Source organism: Microcebus murinus, chromosome 30, assembly GCF_040939455.1.
Source record: "Microcebus murinus isolate Inina chromosome 30, M.murinus_Inina_mat1.0, whole genome shotgun sequence".
NCBI classification, from domain to species: Eukaryota; Metazoa; Chordata; class Mammalia; order Primates; family Cheirogaleidae; genus Microcebus; species Microcebus murinus.
The window spans coordinates 4,020,371-4,040,000 of record NC_134133.1 but is presented as its reverse complement, the minus strand read 5'-3'; the positions used below and the strand labels follow the sequence as shown (position 1 = coordinate 4,040,000).

At 47.5% G+C, this 19,630-nt stretch overlaps 1 protein-coding gene across 1 annotated transcript in view; it reads right to left on the bottom strand.

Annotated features, from left to right (window-relative positions):
- ADAMTS9 (ADAM metallopeptidase with thrombospondin type 1 motif 9) overlaps positions 1 to 19,630 on the bottom strand; it is a 186,137-nt gene that overhangs the window by 121,086 nt on the left and 45,421 nt on the right. The window contains exons 12-14 of the mRNA XM_075998801.1: positions 10,900 to 11,045; positions 1,488 to 1,669; positions 1,065 to 1,201 (exon numbers count right to left, since the gene is read on the bottom strand). Coding sequence (XP_075854916.1) covers positions 1,065 to 1,201; positions 1,488 to 1,669; positions 10,900 to 11,045 — 465 coding nt within the window. The remainder of the gene's footprint in view (positions 1 to 1,064; positions 1,202 to 1,487; positions 1,670 to 10,899; positions 11,046 to 19,630) is intronic.

Below are 19,630 nucleotides of genomic sequence, written 5' to 3'. Positions count from 1 at the left end.
TTTTGTGCAGACCCACCGCCCTCCCTGCAGAGGCTGAAAATATCAAGAAAAATCCAGGGCAGCGGTTCCCAAACGTTGGCATAGTACACGTCAGAGTAAGGCCATACTGATGCTGATGCTAGCCCAGGGAACACACTTTGAGAATCACTGCCCTGCAGCCAGTGCACAGATACCGTCTTTCCCCGAAATGTAAGACAGGGCCTCATATTTATTTTTCCTCCAGAAGACACCCAGGGCTTATCTTCAGGGGATGTGTTATTTTTTTCAAGCACGGTACAACCATCTACATTGATTCAAATAGAGTGAAGTCGTCTTCTTCTGGAACATCATCCTCACTCTCCAAACCCCGAATTCCATCCTGAATGTCTTGCGACTCTATTTCCTTTAGAACCACTGGCCCCGATCTCTCCTGTGGAGCACTAGAGCTGTCACGGGGCAGATGAGAAGGGCTGCTCGTGTTCTTTCCCGCTCCACGACGACATGCATGGGTTGTGCAGATGCGCCGCGTAGCCACGCCCATCACTAGGGCTTATTTTCATAGCCACGCCCAGCACTAGGGCTTATTTTCATAGCCACGCCCATCACTAGGGCTTATTTTCATAGCCACGCCCAACACCAGGGCTTATTTTCATAGCCACGCCCATCACTAGGGCTTATTTTCATAGCCACGCCCATCACTAGGGCTTATTTTCATAGCCACGCCCATCACTAGGGCTTATTTTCATAGCCACGCCCATCACTAGGGCTTATTTTCATAGCCACGCCCAGCACTAGGGCTTATTTTTGGGGTAGGGCTTCTATTGAGCACATGCTCTGACATCCTGCTGGGGCTTATTTTATGGGGAGGGCTTATTTTCAGGGAAACGTGGTAGTACAGATTTCCTTGTCAGTCCATTCATGGCAGCCTTTTGTGCAAAGCTTAGACATGCTGCTAGGGCTTATTTTATGGAGAGGTCCTATTTTCGGGGAAATACGGTATCGGCGATTGCCATTCTATCAAGAAAGCCAGGAATCCCGGCCTGGCGAGGGGACAACACAGCGAAGAAAACCCCTCTGGGACTTACCCGGCAGAGCCCCTGGACACAGATATCGTTGGTGTCCTGGCCGCAGGGGGTCCCGTCCACCACTCTGTCCCGGAGCTGGTAGTAGGCCGTGCTGCCCGCCACCCTGCAGAACAGCTTGCAGCGGTCCTTCATCAGAACTAGAGAGGGGAGACAGGACGGGGTGTGACCTCCACGCCTGGGCCTGGGACCAAGCAGGCGCACGCTGTAGACGCCAGGGTTCCCCAAACTTTGTAAACAGGGGGCCAGTCCACTGTCCCTCAGACCGTTGGAGAGTGCGCACTGTGGGCCCGGGACGAGTCGGCTGCTAAGCAGGACAGGCAGCGGCGGCAAAGACACCGGGTGGCGGGCCGGATACATGTGCTTGGCGTCCTGCATGTGGCCCGCGGGCTGTAATTTGAGGCTGCCCGCCCTCGGGGGACTTACTTCCGCTGTACTTGGGGACCCAGCGCACGCTGGGGAGCAGCCCGTTGATGTTGAAGTGCTTGCCGTCAAAGTGGGCACACTGCTCCTCCCGGAAATCCCGCTTCTGCTTGAGACACGGCTCCGTGTTGCAGGACTTGAACTTCATCCTGCGCCCCACGCAGTACTTCCCGCCGTTCTTTGGCCTGGGAGAACATAAATCGCACATACATGCACACACGTGCTGTGCTAGCATGACGGATTTTTCCGCACTCCCTGCCCTCACGCGTGAACTTCCTTCCTGTCGTCCAGGGGAGCGACTGGAGGTGGCAGATGACGGCGGGAAGGGGGAGAGGACTCTGAATTCTGGGTTTGCATTTGGCCTGCAATGCCTGCGTAGCCTCGCGTAAGTCACTCGAACCCGAGTTCAAGCCTCAGGCCCTACGCTTGTAAAATGGGATGCAGGTGTCTTGCAAGGTTATGTGTGTATGTACGTATCCGTGTATTTATTGATTGACTGACTGTAGAGACGGGGTCTCCCTATGTTGCCCAGGCTGGCCTCAAACTCCGGGCCTCAAGCGATCCTCCCGCCTCGGCCTCCCAAAGTGCTGGGATTATGGGCACGAGCCGCTGTGCCCGGCTGTAAGGCTGTTATGAGGATTAAAAAGCTCAAGTACGTAGCTTAAAGTATAAAATAAAAAGCCTGAATCACCCAGAGCATTATTTTGTTCTTTTTCTCCCAAACATTCCCAGTCCTTTCATTTTGAAAACGTAAAAAGGTCCCTGTGAGTGGCCACAATGATTGCGGTCCTCCTCTGTACTTTGAAATTCTGATGGAGGCCCATCATAAACTTGAGCCCTTCTACCTGCATTCCTTCTGGCCCTCCCCAACCCTCTCCCCCAACCACCACTGTTTTTGTTTGTTTTGTTGCACAGATGAAATGGAATAAAGGAATCTGCCCGCATTTTGTCTCTCAAGCCTGTGCCATTTGCCTTGCAAAGTGCCACGGTGCAAATTTCCCCTTGGCACGTGGCCCTGTGCATGCCTTTTCCAGATGTGATCCGGAAAGCAAATTAGGCAGCACATCTTCCACCGGTCGGCAGCTTGCCAGCTTCATCATGGAAACAGGAAAATCACAGAATTGTAGGAAGTTGGGAGGCTCACCCACCCAGGGCTGCAAAACGGCTTGGACTTCATAGCAGACCCCTGGGCACCCGTGAAACCGGAAGAGAAATATTCCCCTTCTTTCTTTAGAATGAATCTTTCAGAATAATCCCGACTATAAAAAGTTGTGTTTTTTTTTTTCTTTTTTCTCTGTTGCTGTGTTTTTTTCAAACAGAGGTTTTTGATGAGTAAGAAATACATCCACGCCCGTAACGCACAGAACGAGGGGGAGGAAGAATGTTGGAGTGGATTCTGGGCTCCATTCTTGCCCTGTCCTCACTACGTGGCCCTAAGGCTAAATTCTCAATCTCCCTGAGCCTCTACTTTCCCCTTCTCTAAAATGGGTGCACACAGTAGACGCTGGAATATGTTAGCTGCTACGTTATTACACGACAGCATTACCCAGTCTGATCTGATCTAATTCAGCAGCGAGTCTGAGCACCAACTCTGGGAATGGTGGGCAAGACTCAATGCTCTATTTTTTTTTGGAGACAGAGTCTCACTCTGCTGCCCGGGCTGGAGTGAGTGCCGTGGCGTCAGCCTCGCTCACAGCAACCTCCAACTCCTGGCCTCAAGCGATCCTCCTGCCTCAGCCTCCCGAGTAGCTGGGACTACAGGCATGCGCCACCATGCCCAGATAATTTTTTTCTATATATTTTTTAGCTGGCCAATTAATTTCTTTCTATTTTTATTAGAGGGTGGGGGGGTCTCGCTCTTGCTCAGGCTGGTCTCGAACTCCTGACCTCGAGCGATCCTCCCGCCTCGGCCTCCCAGGGTGCTAGGATGACAGGCATGAGCCACCGTGTCCTGCCAAGACTCTGCCCAGGGTCTCACGGTTCACGAAGGAGCAGAGTCGGGACTGGCACCCAAGTTCCCCAGGTGCTCGCTGCACACCTGGCCTGCCTGCCACATTCTCCAAGCGCTGTGTCCACCGTCTTTCTTTTTCTTCGGTCTCACTTACAGATGCAGACTTGGTTTCCTGGATGCCAAGCCCTTTTGTCAGCAGCGAAGCAGCCCAGTCTCTCATGCATAAAACATCAGAGACCACACATGAATAATAGATCAGGCCCGTACACCTGCTCAGGTGAGATTTGGTTTAAATGTGCTACCAGGAAGACACCCCCAGCCCCATTCACTTTTTCCTCGGGTTGAAATTATTTTTTGCAGAATCCTTTTAGATGTCCCGACTGACTACAGATGGATTATTTATTTACTGCCTGAAAGTAACTCATATTTCTTTCCCTTTGAAAATAAGATTTCTAACGTTGATTTTCTTTTGGCTCTCTTATATGACAAGCCTTGGCTGATTCTCGAAATATCTCAAATGCAGTTGTTCTTTGGACTGCAACTACTTATTACTTGGAAATGGCTCGTTTCCACCTTTTTCTGCTTTTACCGCTATAACCTGGCAAATTGTGGTTTGTGATTTATTTTTTATAAAAAACATTTTTATAAACAGCACATAATAAAACACTATAGATGAGAAGCAATACTGCCGGGAGTTTTAAACGTAGACTCTAGAAACGGAAGGTTTGAATCCCAGCCCTGCCTCTCAATAATGGTACGATCTTAGGCAAACTGCTTAACCTCTCCGAGCCTCAGTTTCCCCATTTGTAAAAGGAAGATGATACGGATTATCTACCTCACAGGGCTGAAGTGAGGGTTAACTAGGTCAATACAGTCAAAGCATTTAAACAAGGCCAGGCACACAGTAAGCACTCAATAAATGTTTTGTTTATAAGGTTCGGCAAATTACAGACCCCTGGGCCAAATTTAACCACTGCCTGTTTTTGCACGGCTCATAAGGTAAGAATGATTTTTACATTTTAAAATAATTTTTAAAAAATTAAAAGAAGGGCCTGGAGCCATGGCTCATGCCTGTAATCACAGCACGCTGGGAGGCCAAGGCGAGAGGACTGCTTGAGGTCAGGAGTTCGAGACCAGCCTGAGCAAGAGCGAGACGCTGTCTCTACTAAAAAAAAAAATAGAAAGAAATTAGCTGGACAACTTAAAATATAAATAGAAAAAATTAGCCAGGTGTGGTGGCGCATCCCTGTAGTCCCAGCTACCTGGGAGGCTGAGGCAGGAGGATCGCTTGAGACCAGGGGTTTGAGGTTGCTGTGAGCGAGGCTGATGCCACGGCACTCACTCTAGCCTGGGCAACAGAGTAAGAAAGAAGAAAAAAAAAAGATTAAAAGAAGAAGGCTATTTCATGACACACGAGAACTATATAAAGTTCAAATTTCAGTGTCCATAAATAAAGTTTTATTGGAATGAAGCCACGCGCATAACCCATATTATCTATGTCTGTTTGTCCTTATATCAGCAAGACTGAGCAGCTGTGGCAGAAACCACATAACCTGCAAAGCCTAAAACATTTACTATCTGGCCCTTAGGGAAAAAGTTTGCTGATCCCTGGACTAGGCTCTCGTCATCGTACTACTTTCCAATTTTTGTCGCTGACTGTGCACGGGGTCTGTAGCAACATCCTTGTTTTACAGACAAGAGAACTGGGTTCAGAAACGCCAAGAAACCTGGCAGGGGTCAAGGGCAACCAAGCGACAGGCCAGCCCGGCTCTTCCAGGCTGTCTCTCTCTTGAGACAGGACTCTTCCCATATCAAAACTTGATCTGCAACTTTATTTGCTTTTATGTAAAGGCAGATTATAATTCCTTCCTTAATTATCTATACGACTTCAACAAATGTAAAAATCTGCCCCTTTGAACTGCAGGGTGTTTTTTTTTTCCTATCCTAGACACAACGTGATTCCTGCCTGATTTGCTAAAAATCTTTAGCCAACTGAATTTTACCTCTTAGCATGGAAAAATTTTATTTTGTAATGTAATAATTTAGCTAGATCGGAATATTTTTCCATGTAGGCAAATATTAAAAATTATAGGAGACTGCAGGTTTAGAAAAATAACATCAACCACATTTTCCAACTAGTAAGATCCTTTTAAAATATTGCGTGCCAAATAGGGATGGAAAGGATTTAAGGAAATTGCTAGATTAATTACTATCCTACAGAGCCAAGTTGGATCTTTGCTTCTAGGATATTTCCCAACCATGCTCGTTAATACATAGAAGGGAAATTGGCAGGATGCATGGCCAAAGCTATGAAGGAACTTTTGCAAAGATCAACATTATTTTTGTTTGTTTGTTTTTGAGACAGATTCTCACTCTGTCACCTGGGCTAGAGTGAGTGCCGTGGCATCAGCCTCGCTCACAGCAACCTCACACTCCTGGGCTCAAGCGATCCTCCTGCCTCAGCCTCCCAAGTAGCTGGGACTACAGGCATGCGCCACCATGCCCGGCTCATTTTTTTCTATATATTTTTAGTTGGTCAATTTATTTCTTTCTATTTCTAGTAGAGACGGGGTCTCGCTCTTGCTCAGGCTGGTCTCGAACTCCTGACCTTCAGCGATCCTCCCGCCTCGGCCTCCCAGAGTGCTGGGATTACAGGGGTGAGCCGCCGCGCCTGGCCAAAAGATCAACATTCTACCCTCAAGGAAAGCTCAACTTTGGTCTGCAAATGAGTCTGAACAGAAATCTCGACTTCTATGCTTATTTCTAATGCATTGGGGTAGGCAGTTTACAGTAGGCACAAGAAATTTCTAATGCTACAACCAACAGCCACAGAAGGTAGCGTGGTCCCTACACTTGGGGGTGTGTAAGAAGGTGGCTAATGGCCAGTGGAGGCTGAAAGTTATTGGAGGACTAGCTGGGCCGGGGCCGGAGCTATACCAGCCCGTCTTCGAGGGTCCTTCCAAATGGGGCCGTCTATAGGGCTGGGTTCCTTTGTTTACTCAGTAGCTGATGGCTCTCCTCCAGAAACCGCTTCTCAACATTTTCAAGCAAGTTCATGCAAACTGAGGGCCTCAAAAAAACTCTGCTGCAATTCTTTAGAGCCACATGAGAAATTTGGCGGGGGTGCCGGTGGGGGGACGGGATGAAATAGACATATGTCTTTTTTTTTTTTTTTTTTTTTTGGAGACAGAGTCTCACTTTGTTGCCCAGGCTAGAGTGAGTGCCATGGCGTCAGCCTCGCTCACAGCAACCTCCAACTCCTGGCCTCAAGCGATCCTCCTGCCTCAGCCTCCTGAGTAGCTAGGACTACAGGCATGCTCCACCATGCCCGGCTAATTTTTTCTATATATTTTTAGTTGGCCAATTAATTGCCTTCTATTTTTGGTAGAGACGGGGATCTCACTCTTGCTCAGGCTGGTCTCGAACTCCCGACCTCGAGCGATCCTCCCGCCTCAGCCTTCCAGAGTGCTAGGATTACAGGCGTGAGCCACCGTGCCCGGCCTAGACATATGTGTTGAATATTCTTTTTATATAAGATTTCATAAGCAGTTGCTATGGTAAAAGCCTAAGTAGGAAATATCTAGTGCATAAGCTTCTCATTTTCTCAAATCTATGAGACTATTATTTTTTTTAATTTACCCTATCTCCTAATTTAAAAGCAAAATAGAAGCATTATCAAAGGGAAAGGCTCTGCCCTTCCTGAGGAATGGGTATGATTTTTTATTTTATTTCGATGGACTGTTACAATTCTGTAAACCATTTTATTTCAGCCATCGGGAAGCTCAGAGCTAAATTCTGAGCACAAAATAACAAGGGCCCAATGGCCTGGTAGTGCATCTTCTAGTTCTGAAGCTTGGTCTTGTTTTGGTACTCAAAGTTGTGTTTTTGGTGGTCCTAATTTTTGTTTTTCTTTTTATTTCAGGAAATTGTGGGGGCACAAACTGGTGGTCCTCATTTTAAAATTTACTCTGTTACATGAATTCTTCTAGGTCAGGTGACAATAGAATTAATTATCCAATCAAGGACACTTTGAGAGTGAAAAATGAGGGCTAAGAATGACTTCTCCAAGGGAACAGATGTAAACTGGCCCCAACTTTGCAAACCAGGATGTGGGGTCATATTATCTGTAGGGTAATGAATCAAAATTGAGACTAAAAAAAAAGAAAAATTAAAATACCATTTAAAGACAAAAATATTAGGACGCCACCTGTAGCACCATATGCTGAGACCACAAAAAAAAAAAATGTTTGCCCAAAATTAGAAAGCATTTGGTCTCTACAGCTTGCTCACGAAGTATAGCATAATCCCATGTACGTGGCAAAGCTACTTCTCTTTTTCGACTTTTATGCTTTCAGGGGGAAGAAATACCCTAAAAATATTGCACATAGTATCTGGATGCTAAATAAATGCATTCTTGAATCAGGTGGATTTTGTGGTAGGGAAAAAAAAGAAAAAAAAAAACCTAATCCATTTGTGCTTAATAGAGTCATACGTTGGATGCCAAAAATAGACTCTACGTTATATTCTAACGGGTCATCGAGCTGCGAAAAGGTGCATTCCCAGAGACGGGGGACAGGGACCCTCAAAGTCCTTGAGAGGCACGACAGCATCCACTTCCACACTCTGCATCAGGAGCCATCTGCTCCCTGAATTTCTCCGAACAAGCTTTGAAACCAAGATTGGGATCTGATTTTTTTCCCCTTTTCTACCTGGCTTTCTCTTTTTAGACTGACGCCCCCCGCCAGAGCCAATTGTCACTGAGTCTTCAGTCCCTTCCTCAATTGACAGGGACATCCTAAAAGTGCAAGTAACTCGCAGGAGTGTTCATGAAATGATGGCAGAGTTGACCCTCAACTGGGTGGATTGTATTTTTTTTTTAAAAAACCTCCCCCATGGCACACAACAAGGACAGGGACTCTAACTGAGGTCCTTAGTGATCGGGTCTTAACTTCTCAATGTGAGGATCTTTGCTGCTCTTTGAAGCCCAAGACCCTTTTCTCCCTGAGATCTTTACACTGGGTGATTTTCTTTGTCTAGCCCATTCCAATTATAGAGTGATTTATCTCTCCCTGCTTTTCAAGTCGCTTCTAGAATTGCACTATGACTTTAAAAAAAAAAAAAAGGCCTAATACTTCTTGGAAATGAGATATTATTGCATCGAAACTTTAAAAGGTTCTTGCAAAGAATCTACTTTTTGCAATATGCACCCCTTCATCATAGCACTTACTATAAAATAATAATTTTGCTCAAGGCAGCCGCCAAATAGCTTTTGATTTGCGGAAAATTCATCATATTAGCTGTTCGGTTACAAGGTTTTATTTTAAACCTTCGGTGATACAAACAGCTAGGATAGATAGTTGAGTTGAAAAATCAGTATGAGCGTTATTTTATAATATATGATACTTATTTTTATATAACACCTATCACATCCACAATCATTTTTAAAAAGTCTGAAATGATACACATCAGATTATTTTCCCGTGGTCATTTCTTGTGAGGAGGAGTAAGTAGGTAGAGTGTAGGAATAACAATAACAGAATTTTTTTATGTCACATATGTGTGTGTCTGAATCTTTTTTTTAAAGCATGGACTACCTTTTTACTACTATTTTAAAAACCAATATAGAATGAAGGCTGTATAGAAAAATCGAATGCTCACTCATTTTTATCCATAGCCACAGTGTTAGTTTTACGGAGCAGGGTCTCATAGCCGTTTGGTTTGTCTTTCTGGGAGATTAATATTCTATGCACACAAAATAAATGTTGGACTGTGAACGAAAATGAATTAAAGTAAACTGATCATCATCTGTGATTCGTACCATAGGGCATTTATTCAGACCAGGGCTTGCAAATCAATGGCCTATAGCTACAGCTACAGCTCTTACCATTCAGATTTTTATTATAAATAAATTTGGAAGCGTTGGCAACATTAGATTGTTTTCCTGCCCATGCACAGTCAGCGAGACCCTAGTAGTGCCCTGCACTTGGCTCTACGACTCTGCAACACAGCTGTGCCATCGAACCAGCCCACTTTGTCCCTTTACTTGCTTCTCTCTACGACAGAATTTGCTACCCCTAATCTAAGCTGTTAAAAATAACCCAGTGCTGCTCTGCAAAATCATTTTACATAATCCCAAAGGAGCTGGGGTCTTAAGGATGGTTATTAGCTCATATAGCAAAAAACTATTCCTATTCTGTAAAGACTTCTTAGGTTTCCTGGCCCATTTGGGTCCAACAGAAAAGTCTAAGAAAGTGCCACAGGCCGGGCGCGGTGGCTCACGCCTGTCATCCTAGCACTCTGGGAGGCCGAGGCGGGAGGGTCGCTCAAGGTCAGGAGTTCGAGACCAGGCTGAGCAAGAGCGAGACTCTCTGTCTCTATTAAAAAATAGAAATAAATTAATTGGACAACTAAAAATATATAGAAAAAAATCAGCCGGGCACATAGTGGTGCATGCCTGTAGTCTCAGCTACTCGGGAGGCTGAGGCAGGAGGATCGCTTGAGCCCAGGAGTTTGAGGTTGCTGTGAGCGAGGCTGACGCCACGGCACTCACTCTAGCCTGGGCAGCAAAGCGAGACTCTGTCTCAAAAAAAAAAAAGCCATAAAAGCCATTATTACTTACCGTTTACTTATGTACTATTTTTATTCCTTTTAAACTTTTAAAGTTTAAACTATTCCTTTTAAACTCTATATATCTTAGATCCACGCAAAATTGGATGTCATTCCCCATAATGAAGAGAGCGATTTATTATCTACACACAAACAGCCCTCACCCCAACAAACACACGTCAGCTTATGACCAATGCTGGGGGGAGGGGGGTTAAAAAAAAAATTCATCGATTTTACTGAAACATGTAAGTCCGAACAAGGTTAGGCTGGTAGAGGTTGCCAAGATCACATGGTGAGAATCACCCCGAAAAGCAAGAGACCCCCCCAATCTGCAAGCTGTCAGGTTGTCCCATGGGGACCTCAGGTGTCTTAACTGCCATACAACTAGGCTGACTCAAGAAGCATCTCCCAACTTGGAGGTCCCAGGTCTTTTGACACCGTGGGAGCCCTTTTTGGGATTTCAAGAGCTAACCAGAAAGGGTGCGTTTATGCAGGAGCTGGATGCGAATGTCCAATTCGGTTGTTTCCTCGTGCAAATTTACCTGTCCACTATCTCAGAGCCCGGGGGGTTGGGGCGGGCGGCAAGATGTGTGACCGATTTGTCAAAGTTGGGAAACAGAACGAGCCACCGCAAAACCAGCTCCTGGTGGCCAAACTTCCAATAACCCAAACCAAAAACTTCCAATAACCCAAACCAAAAACTTCCAATAACCCAAAACCCTGGGAGGAGATAGCACAAAGGGGAGACTTGGGTGTGTCGGCCCCGGGCAGCCCACGAAGCCCACCCGCCCGCTCTGTCCCTCCCCCACCCGCCACCCCCCACCGACAGGGAGGGCGGCGGAACGTTCTAGAACTTACTCTGGCCTGTTGCACTCGCGGGCGGCCGTTCTGATGCCCCCTCCGCAGGTCCTCGAGCAGGCTCCGAAGTGGCTCCAGCCGCCCCAGGACCCGTCAGTCACCGGGACATCCATCTCTTTGGGAACACAAAACCCAAACTTGCAGTGCTGTGTTTGATAAGGGGAACAGTGAGGGACAGCTTGGCGCTGCGAGTCACCGCAGGACGGACACGACACTCTCATTCGCTTTTTTTTTTTTTTCCCCCACGTGCTGCTTGGAACCGCTGCAGACGACACGCATGGTCTACACCAGGGGTCCCCAAACTTTTCAACCCTTTGCACCCTTTACCTAACCCCAAAGGAGCTGGGGTCTTGCTTTTTTCCCTCAATCCCTTTATTCTTTTCTTCCTTTATTCTTGCTTGCTTTTTTTGTTCCTCGACCACTTTATTCCAACTCCGGATTTAATTTTTTAAGTACCCCAGATTTTACAAAGCCCGGCAGGAGAATTAAAAAACTGGAGTTCCTTTTTGTACGCACTTATTTATTTGGATTTTTTAATATATATATGTGTATATATATATATATTTCAAATGATTGACACATTCAAAGAGCAATTTTAATCTCGATTGCTTTTGCTAACTGAGGTCGAGTCACACTTGACATCCGAGTGCAAAGGGTTAAACGGGAGGTGGCCCAGGTCACTGTCCCTCAGACCGTTGGGGAGTGGCACTGTGGGCCCGGGACGAGTCGGCTGCTAAGCAGGACAGGCAGCGGCGACAAAAACACCGGGCAGCGGGCCGGATAAATGTGCTAGGCGGCCCGCATGTGGCCCTCGGGCCGTAGTTTGAGGACGCCTGGTCTACAGGATCACATTTTAACTTTGTGCTGAGTGATTTTTAGCCTGTGTCTTCGTTTACAGCTCCCTGCAATAAAACTGGCCAGGCAGTGACTTGCTCCTGGCAGACACGGTGACACCAGGGGACACCCTGAAACTGCTCCATGAGTCCACCGGGAAAAGCCAGGGCTGGGAATGGGCAGACCGGGCACGGCCAGGGCCACACTGAGTTAGCGGATTTGCACGGTGCATGGCCACCAGCAAAGCCTGGAGATGCCACCAGCCACCAAAGTGGTCTGATGGGTTTCAGTGCTCCCCGTGGATTTGAAAACCCCAGTTTTAATTATATAGGAGAAGCAAAAAAAAAAGCGAATTACACATCATTCCTACACACTCACTCGGAGAAAGAGCTCAGGATGAGACTAAAGCAAAAGGGACACGTTGCAGAGAGCCCTAAACTTTATGACCATTTTTTGTTACAAACGGCTTCAGATTTGTCAGCCTGGAGCAGCAAGAAGGCCATGATGTTTTAAAAAAGAAAAAAAAAAAAACATAATAAAACAAAATAAAACTGCTCAGCAGGACAGGGGCGTGGAGAAGGGTCTTCCAGCCCTGTGCCATTGTCGGGGCGTGGAGCCCCAGCACCAAGCCGAGGCCACCGAGGCTAGACGAAGGGACAGTCAGTGGCCAAGGCCCGAGGCTCGCTCAGGTCTCCGGAGCGGAGCTGGTGGTGGCAGCAGCTGTCGCGATTTGTCCCCGTTCAGGACACAGGGCTGAAGCAGTGCACAGGGAGAGTAGATAAAACAAGAGGCAGGGGAAGGTCTCAGCCCGGACAGCCGGCCTCACCCCTACAAAAAAAATCTTGGGGCGCAATGATTGAAACAGTGGGACTGAGCTTTCTCTGGCCTTGTCCTCCTACGGCGTCTCCAAAGACACCTCCTTCGCCCGGGGCGGCTTGGCTGTCGCCTAGAAGTTTCCGCAGTCTGAGCCCTGGGCCACGCGGGGCTCCAGAGCCGTGGGGCCAGCCAGCAGCCATCACCCCCTCTCTGTAAGTCACTTTGCAGTCGCCCTCTGCAAACATGTTTTTTGGAATAGATGCACGTAAGAGTAAACAGACAGAGCGGCAGCGTGGCCCGGAGCGCCACTCGTGAATGGCAATGGGGCTCACTGTCCCTCCAATCAATAGCAACGGGACACGAGCCACAGGCATGGTCGAAGGATTTCCAGAAATCCCGTAAAAAAGATAAATGAGTAAAAAATCCTGAAATTAATTCTATTTTATTTAGGCCAATATATCTAAAACATGATTATTCTACAGGTAGTCAATATAAAAAAAAAATTTTTTTTTTTGAGACAGAGTCTCGCTTTGTTGCCCAGGCTAGAGTGAGTGCCGTGGCGTCAGCCTCGCTCACAGCAACCTCCAACTCCTGGGCTCAAGCGATCCTCCTGCCTCAGCCTCCTGAGTAGCTGGGACGACAGGCATGCGCCACCATGCCCGGCTGATTTTTTCTGTATATATTTTTTTAGTTGGCCAATTAATTAATTTCTATTTTTAGTAGAGATGGGGGTCTTGCTCTTGCTAAGGCTGGTCTTGAACTCCTGACCTTGAGCGATCCTCCCGCCTCGGCCTCCCAGAGTGCTGGGATGACAGGCGTGAGCCACCGTGGCGCCCGGCCTAATATCAAATTATTAATGAGTTGTTTTGTTTTTTTATGTTACGGTCTTTTCTTCCATACTGAGCCATCAAAACAGGGAGCGTGTCTTACACGGAAGTGTGTCTCAGTTCGGTGTGACGTTCCAGAGGGGACAGACGGAGCAGGTGCGGAGGGGACAGACGGAGCAGGTGCACAGGGGACAGACGGAGCAGGTGCACAGGGGACAGACGGAGCAGGTGCACAGGGGACAGACGGAGCAGGTGCAGGGGGGACAGACGGAGCAGGTGCGGGGGGGACAGATGGAGCAGGTGCGGGGGGGACAGATGGAGCAGGTGCGGGGGGGACGGGCGGACCAGGTGCAGAGGGGACGGACGGAGCAGGTGCGGAGGGGACGGACGGAGCAGGTGCGGAGGGGACAGACGGAGCAGGTGCGGGGGGACAGACGGAGCAGGTGCAGAGGGGACAGACGGAGCAGGTGCAGGGGGGACAGACGGAGCAGGTGCGGGGGGGACGGGCGGACCAGGTGCAGAGGGGACGGACGGAGCAGGTGCGGAGGGGACGGACGGAGCAGGTGCGGGGGGGACAGACGGAGAAGGTGAGGAGGGGACAGACGGAGCAGGTGCAGGGGGGACAGACGGAGCAGGTGTAGAGGGGACAGACGAAGCAGGTGTGGAGGGGACAGACGGAGCAGGTGCGGAGGCACGAAGCCCGACTGGGAAGTGGGTCTGGCTGTGAGCGGTGGCTCTTCCCAACTAGCTCAGGGGCCTTGGGCGAGTCACTGAAGGGTGAAATACGGGGACCTCCCTGCCAGAGCCGTCTCGAGTGTGACGTTGGACAATGCACGCAAAGCGTGCAGCACGCAGCTCAGCACATACGGGACCCAGCTTAAAGAACGGTGGCCATGGTAATGGCAAACATTTACACTATAGTCAGAATTTGCCAGGGACTGTTCTAAGCTACACACACACACACATTTATCTTCATAAAACACCACGGCAAACATTTACACTGTACTTAGAATTTGCCAGGCACTATTGTAAGCTACACACACACACACACACACATTCCCCTTTATCTTCATAATACACTATGGCAAACATGTACACTATAGTCAGAATTTGCCAGGCACTATTGTAAGCTACACACACACACACACACATTCCCCTTTATCTTCATAATACACTATGGCAAACATTTACACTGTAGTCAGAATTTGCCAGGCACTGTTGTAAGCTACACACACACACACACACATTCCCCTTTATCTTCATAATACACTATGGCAAACATGTACACTATAGTCAGAATTTGCCAGGCACTATTGTAAGCTACACACACACACACACACATTCCCCTTTATCTTCATAATACACTATGGCAAACATGTACACTATAGTCAGAATTTGCCAGGCACTGTTGTAAGCCACACACACACACACACACACACATTCCCCTTTATCTTCATAATACACTATGGCAAACATGTACACTATAGTCAGAATTTGCCAGGCACTGTTCTAAGCTGCACACATTTATCTTCATAACACACTATAGAGCAGGCGCTGTTATTGCTTCCATCTCTATAGAAAAGAAAGGGAAGAAGCAGAGGGGTTGCTGCCAACATCAGTACGGGGCAGGGATGAGACTGAAACGCAGACGAGGAAACCGGACAGCGCAGACTTGTGACGGGAACCCATGATGCCTCTCAACTGCGAGCAAATGGGGACAATTTCTTTCTTCTTTCCTTTTTTTTTTTTTTTTAAACAGTTTTTATTTCAAAATATTGGCGATGATTTCTGACACAGAAAGTCTGAAATTGTCACCAAACGTAAGATTAAGGAGATGGTTCGGAGGGGCTGAGACTCCGGGTCGCTCGCTCAACATCCGTTCTCCCCTTCGCCCTTGGCAACAGAACCCCCTATTTTCCAAAGTTCCCCTAGAAATAGAGGTGGTCAAAGAGATGGCGACAGAATTCACTAGGTGGGGGGGATTCCTGGGAAGGCCCTTTTAACCTTCGGTTCCTTGCTTCCTTCTCCTGGGAACTCAGATTCCATGGCTGGAGCTACGGCAGCCACTTTGTGACCCCGAGGAGGAAAGCCATTTGTATAGGATGGTGGGGCAGAAAGAAACCAGAAGCATGGGGCCTGGGATGAGTTTGGGGGGCTGCCACAGGACCTCCATAACCCGCCTCGTTTTCTTGCACTGGTTGCTTTTTGTGTCAGAGAAAGAGCCAACTTGTTTAGACTATAATCACCGGATCCGACCCAAACCAAGCCCCTAACTAATACACAACTGAGATCACAGTGCATGCCTCAGTTTAGCACCCACGTCTTGCTCCACATAAGAGCGAGCTCCAAAACACCCACCAAGATAATCTATGTCACCAGGCAAATGTGACACGCCGTAATTACACAAGGAAAAGCCGCGACACCATCACAAAACATGAAGGGGCTGGCGAAAATGGAGCCAAAATAAAGTCAGTTGCTCTTAAAAAAGCGTGCAAAAACCATTTAAATAATATTTCGCTTAAACGTATCTTTTTTTTTTAAAGAGGTTGGAAGGAAGAGGGGGACTTGGAGGTCAATTTTGTGCAAGGAAACTTGAAAGAGTTTTTCGGACCTTAGACTCCCGCAGACAAGGTTCAAATGAAACTGTGACTGGACTTAACCAGAGAATGGAGAAAAGAAAGAAGATATCGGTGAGTCATTCATCCAAATAACGCTGTGTCAACAGCCCGAGACAGATCTCCCTGCTGGGACAGTAAAGCGGAAAGAAGAGAAAGAAAGAAAGAAATTAAGCCGGCAGCAAAGGCAATCGGAATTTTCTAGCATGGAGAGAATAAGGCGTGTATTGCTAATTCTATGAAAGCAAAACAAGGGAGGGAAAAAAAAAAAAGAATTTCTATGCCAACATATGCACCTTCTTGGGCATTTGTGAAATGCATACAGAGTCCTCGGGGTATTTATACATTTTTAATAAAAGCTGCTAGGCGTGGCCCCTTTTCTCAAGCTCCTGAAAAGGTACCTGTGGTCGTTGCTTTTCTAGAACTATCCTGCACCTGCCCTTTGCAATGCCCTGAAGACCCTTGTTCTTGCTGAACTCAAGCACACGTGGAAAAAGTCTGCTAACAGCTCCCCACAGTCCTGCATCCGTCAGAAGATGCAAGATAATCATCTTAGCCTATAACCCCCGGCCCCTTCTCTTCTGCTTCTGTTGCAAAAAAAAAAAAAAAAAAACCAAAAAACCAGAAGATGAGCAAAAAGACACAACGGACACCCCCCAAGCTTTTCTGTGTTCCCCAAATCGGTTGGAAAAACCATATACCAACCCCCATGGAGCCTGGCACCCCGTTCTGTATTTAGTTTCACTAAATACAACGAGTCGCTTTGTCGTGGCTTTTCTGGCAGTGACGTGGCTCAGAGACAGACACGGTGGCCGGGGACGGAAGATTAGCTAAGAACCGCAGCACAAAAATGCCAGGGAGTTGGCTGAGATCGAACCGATTCAGGTTCAGTGACACAACTGGCTGCCTCTGAGCCAAGCCGACTAACCGAGGGGCCAACAGGCGAGGCGTGGACTGCCATCGCCCCGCACCTGGCAGCAGGTGTCTGGGTCACTGTGTCCAGAAGGACTCTGAGGCCACATGCTCATTTTGTCAAGGATGACTGCCACCTTTCACTTGCAATGGTCAACATGGAACCCCGAGAAGGACATTCCTGTGCAAAACTGCGACCCTCCGGCCACCAACACACTGAGCTAAACGCCCTGCAAGACCAGCGAGACTCGCTCTCTAGCCAAAGAGATATATTCGCTGTTATCTTTTTAAGCCAAGGAAAGTTCTAGAAGCTGTAGTGCCTATGTGCGGACGTAAATTTTCTTAGGTTGGTCTTGGGGAAAAAGATGTCCCCTCAATTGCTGAGACCCCAGAAGTTAGGACGTAAAGCCGAGTTTATCGTTAATTTAAGTCAGATACAAAATCATCTTCACGATAATTTTTTTTATTTTTGTTTTTTTATTTATTTATTTATTTTTTTTTCCAGACAGAGTCTCGCTTTGTTCCCCAGGCTAGAGTGAGTGCCGTGGCGTCAGCCTCGCTCACAGCAACCTCAAACTCCTGGGCTCAAGCGATCCTCCTGCCTCAGCCTCCCGAGTAGCTGGGACTACAGGCACACGCCACCGTGCCCAGCTAATTTTTTTCTACATATTTTTAGTTGGCCAATTAATTTCTTTCTATTTTTAGTAGAGACAGGGTCTTGCTCTTGCTCAGGCTGGTCTCGAACCCCTGACCTTGAGCGATCCTCCCGCCTCGGCCTCCCAGAGTGCTGGGATTACAGGCGTGAGCCAACCCTACCCGGCCTGGACTTTACATTTTGCAAGTAACTTCCATGCTCTCTGGCTCATTTTGCTGTATAACCACCTGAAAGATGAGCAGAGAAACCACTAGACCTCCTGTGTTGACCACCGACAACTGAAAGAGCTCAGAGAGGCTGAGTTACAGCTACTCCACAAGAGCCTGCTGCCCCTTCAGACAAAGCAAAAGAAGAAACCAGGGCGGGCGGGACTGTCCCCAAAGATGCGATGACCTTAGGCAAGTCACTTCCTTGTTTTCACACCCCCTGTCTACAAAACCAAGGAAGGGAGGGTTGACTCCCACCGTCTCTCATAATTCCTGCTGCAGAAACATCCTGGGGCGCTGTCACTACTGAGTCTATAAGGCAGAGCGGAGAAAAAGAAAATAAGATGGGAATAAATTATTAAAAGTGAGTAAAAGAGCCGGGCGCGGTGGCTCACGCCTGTAATCCTAGCACTCTGGGAGGCCGAGGCGGGAGGATCGCTCGAGGTCAGGAGTTTGAGACCAGCCTGAGCAAGAGCGAGACCCCGTCTCTACTATAAATAGAAAGAAATTAATTAGCCAACTAATATAGATAGAAAAAATTAGCCGGGCATGGTGGCGCATGCCTGTAGTCCCAGCTACTCGGGAGGCTGAGGCAGGAGGATCGCTTGAGCCCAGGAGTTGGAGGTTGCTGTGAGCGAGGCTGACGCCACAGCACTCACTCTAGCCTGGGCAACAAAGCGAGACTCTGTCTCAAAAAAAAAAAAAAAAAAAAAAAAGTGAGTAAAGCAGACAATGGAAGAGAGAAGAGAAGAAAATAATATATATAAGGAAAACAAAAGACCCCAAAATATAGGTCAGAAATTATATCATTGGTTAAGTGACAAAATGCCATTTTCCATATGGATTCAAAAAATATATATATATATATATATATATATTTCGGGATTTATATCTAAAACGTCTCGTACCTAAAATTTTTGGAGCGGTGACGATGACGACATCGTTGTCATGCCACTGCTGTTTCACACGCACACCAGGTGCAGAAGGTCAAGTTAATCATACTCCCGGGTACGTGCGACACTATTTACCACGGGGCCGCACGGAGTCAGGTTCCGTTTAGTTATTAACAAATACGTGGGAACCACCGCGACCCGCTCATGAGAATTTGGATTTGGACATATCCCAGGTGACATCGTAGCTCCTTTTTTTAAAAATTTGAGACAGAGTCTCACTGTGTTGTCCAGGCTAGAGTGAGTGCCGTGGCGTCAGCCTCGCTCACAGCAACCTCAAACTCCTGGCCTCAAGCGATCCTCCTGCCTCAGCCTCCCGAGTAGCTGGGACTACAGGCATGCACCTCTATGCCTGGCTAATGTTTTCTATATGTTTTTAGTTGGCCAATTAATTTCTTTCTATTCTTTTTTTTAGTAGAGACGGGGTCTCGTTCTTGCTCAGGCTGGTTTCGAACTCCTAACTTCAAGCGATCCTCCTGCCTCGGCCTCCCAGAGTGCTGGGATGACAGGCGTGAGCCACCGCGCCCGGCTGACATTATGGCTCCTTAAAGGAAGCAACGCAAGCTGGAGAAAGCCAGGCATCATAATATGAGCAAAGTTTGCTGTATTTCTATACTTCCATTCTCCGATGCTCTATCAACTTCACGATAGCTTTCCTGCGCCACCATGAAAATTCGGGAAAATTCCACCCGGAGAAGGGAGGAGAAGAGAAAGAAACACGGCCTCACGTTAAACATACTCACACATTGAAAAGCACTTTGGGATGCTTTTAGAAATGTTAGAAATGTTGCAAAGAAAGAATGTCCCAAAATCGAGGCAATGACAACAGGGACCTCTCTGGTGTCGGCCTCAATGCTATCGTGTCAGCTTCACAGTTTGCAACCTTAAGCTGAACCTGCTCGAAAAGACTCCGTGC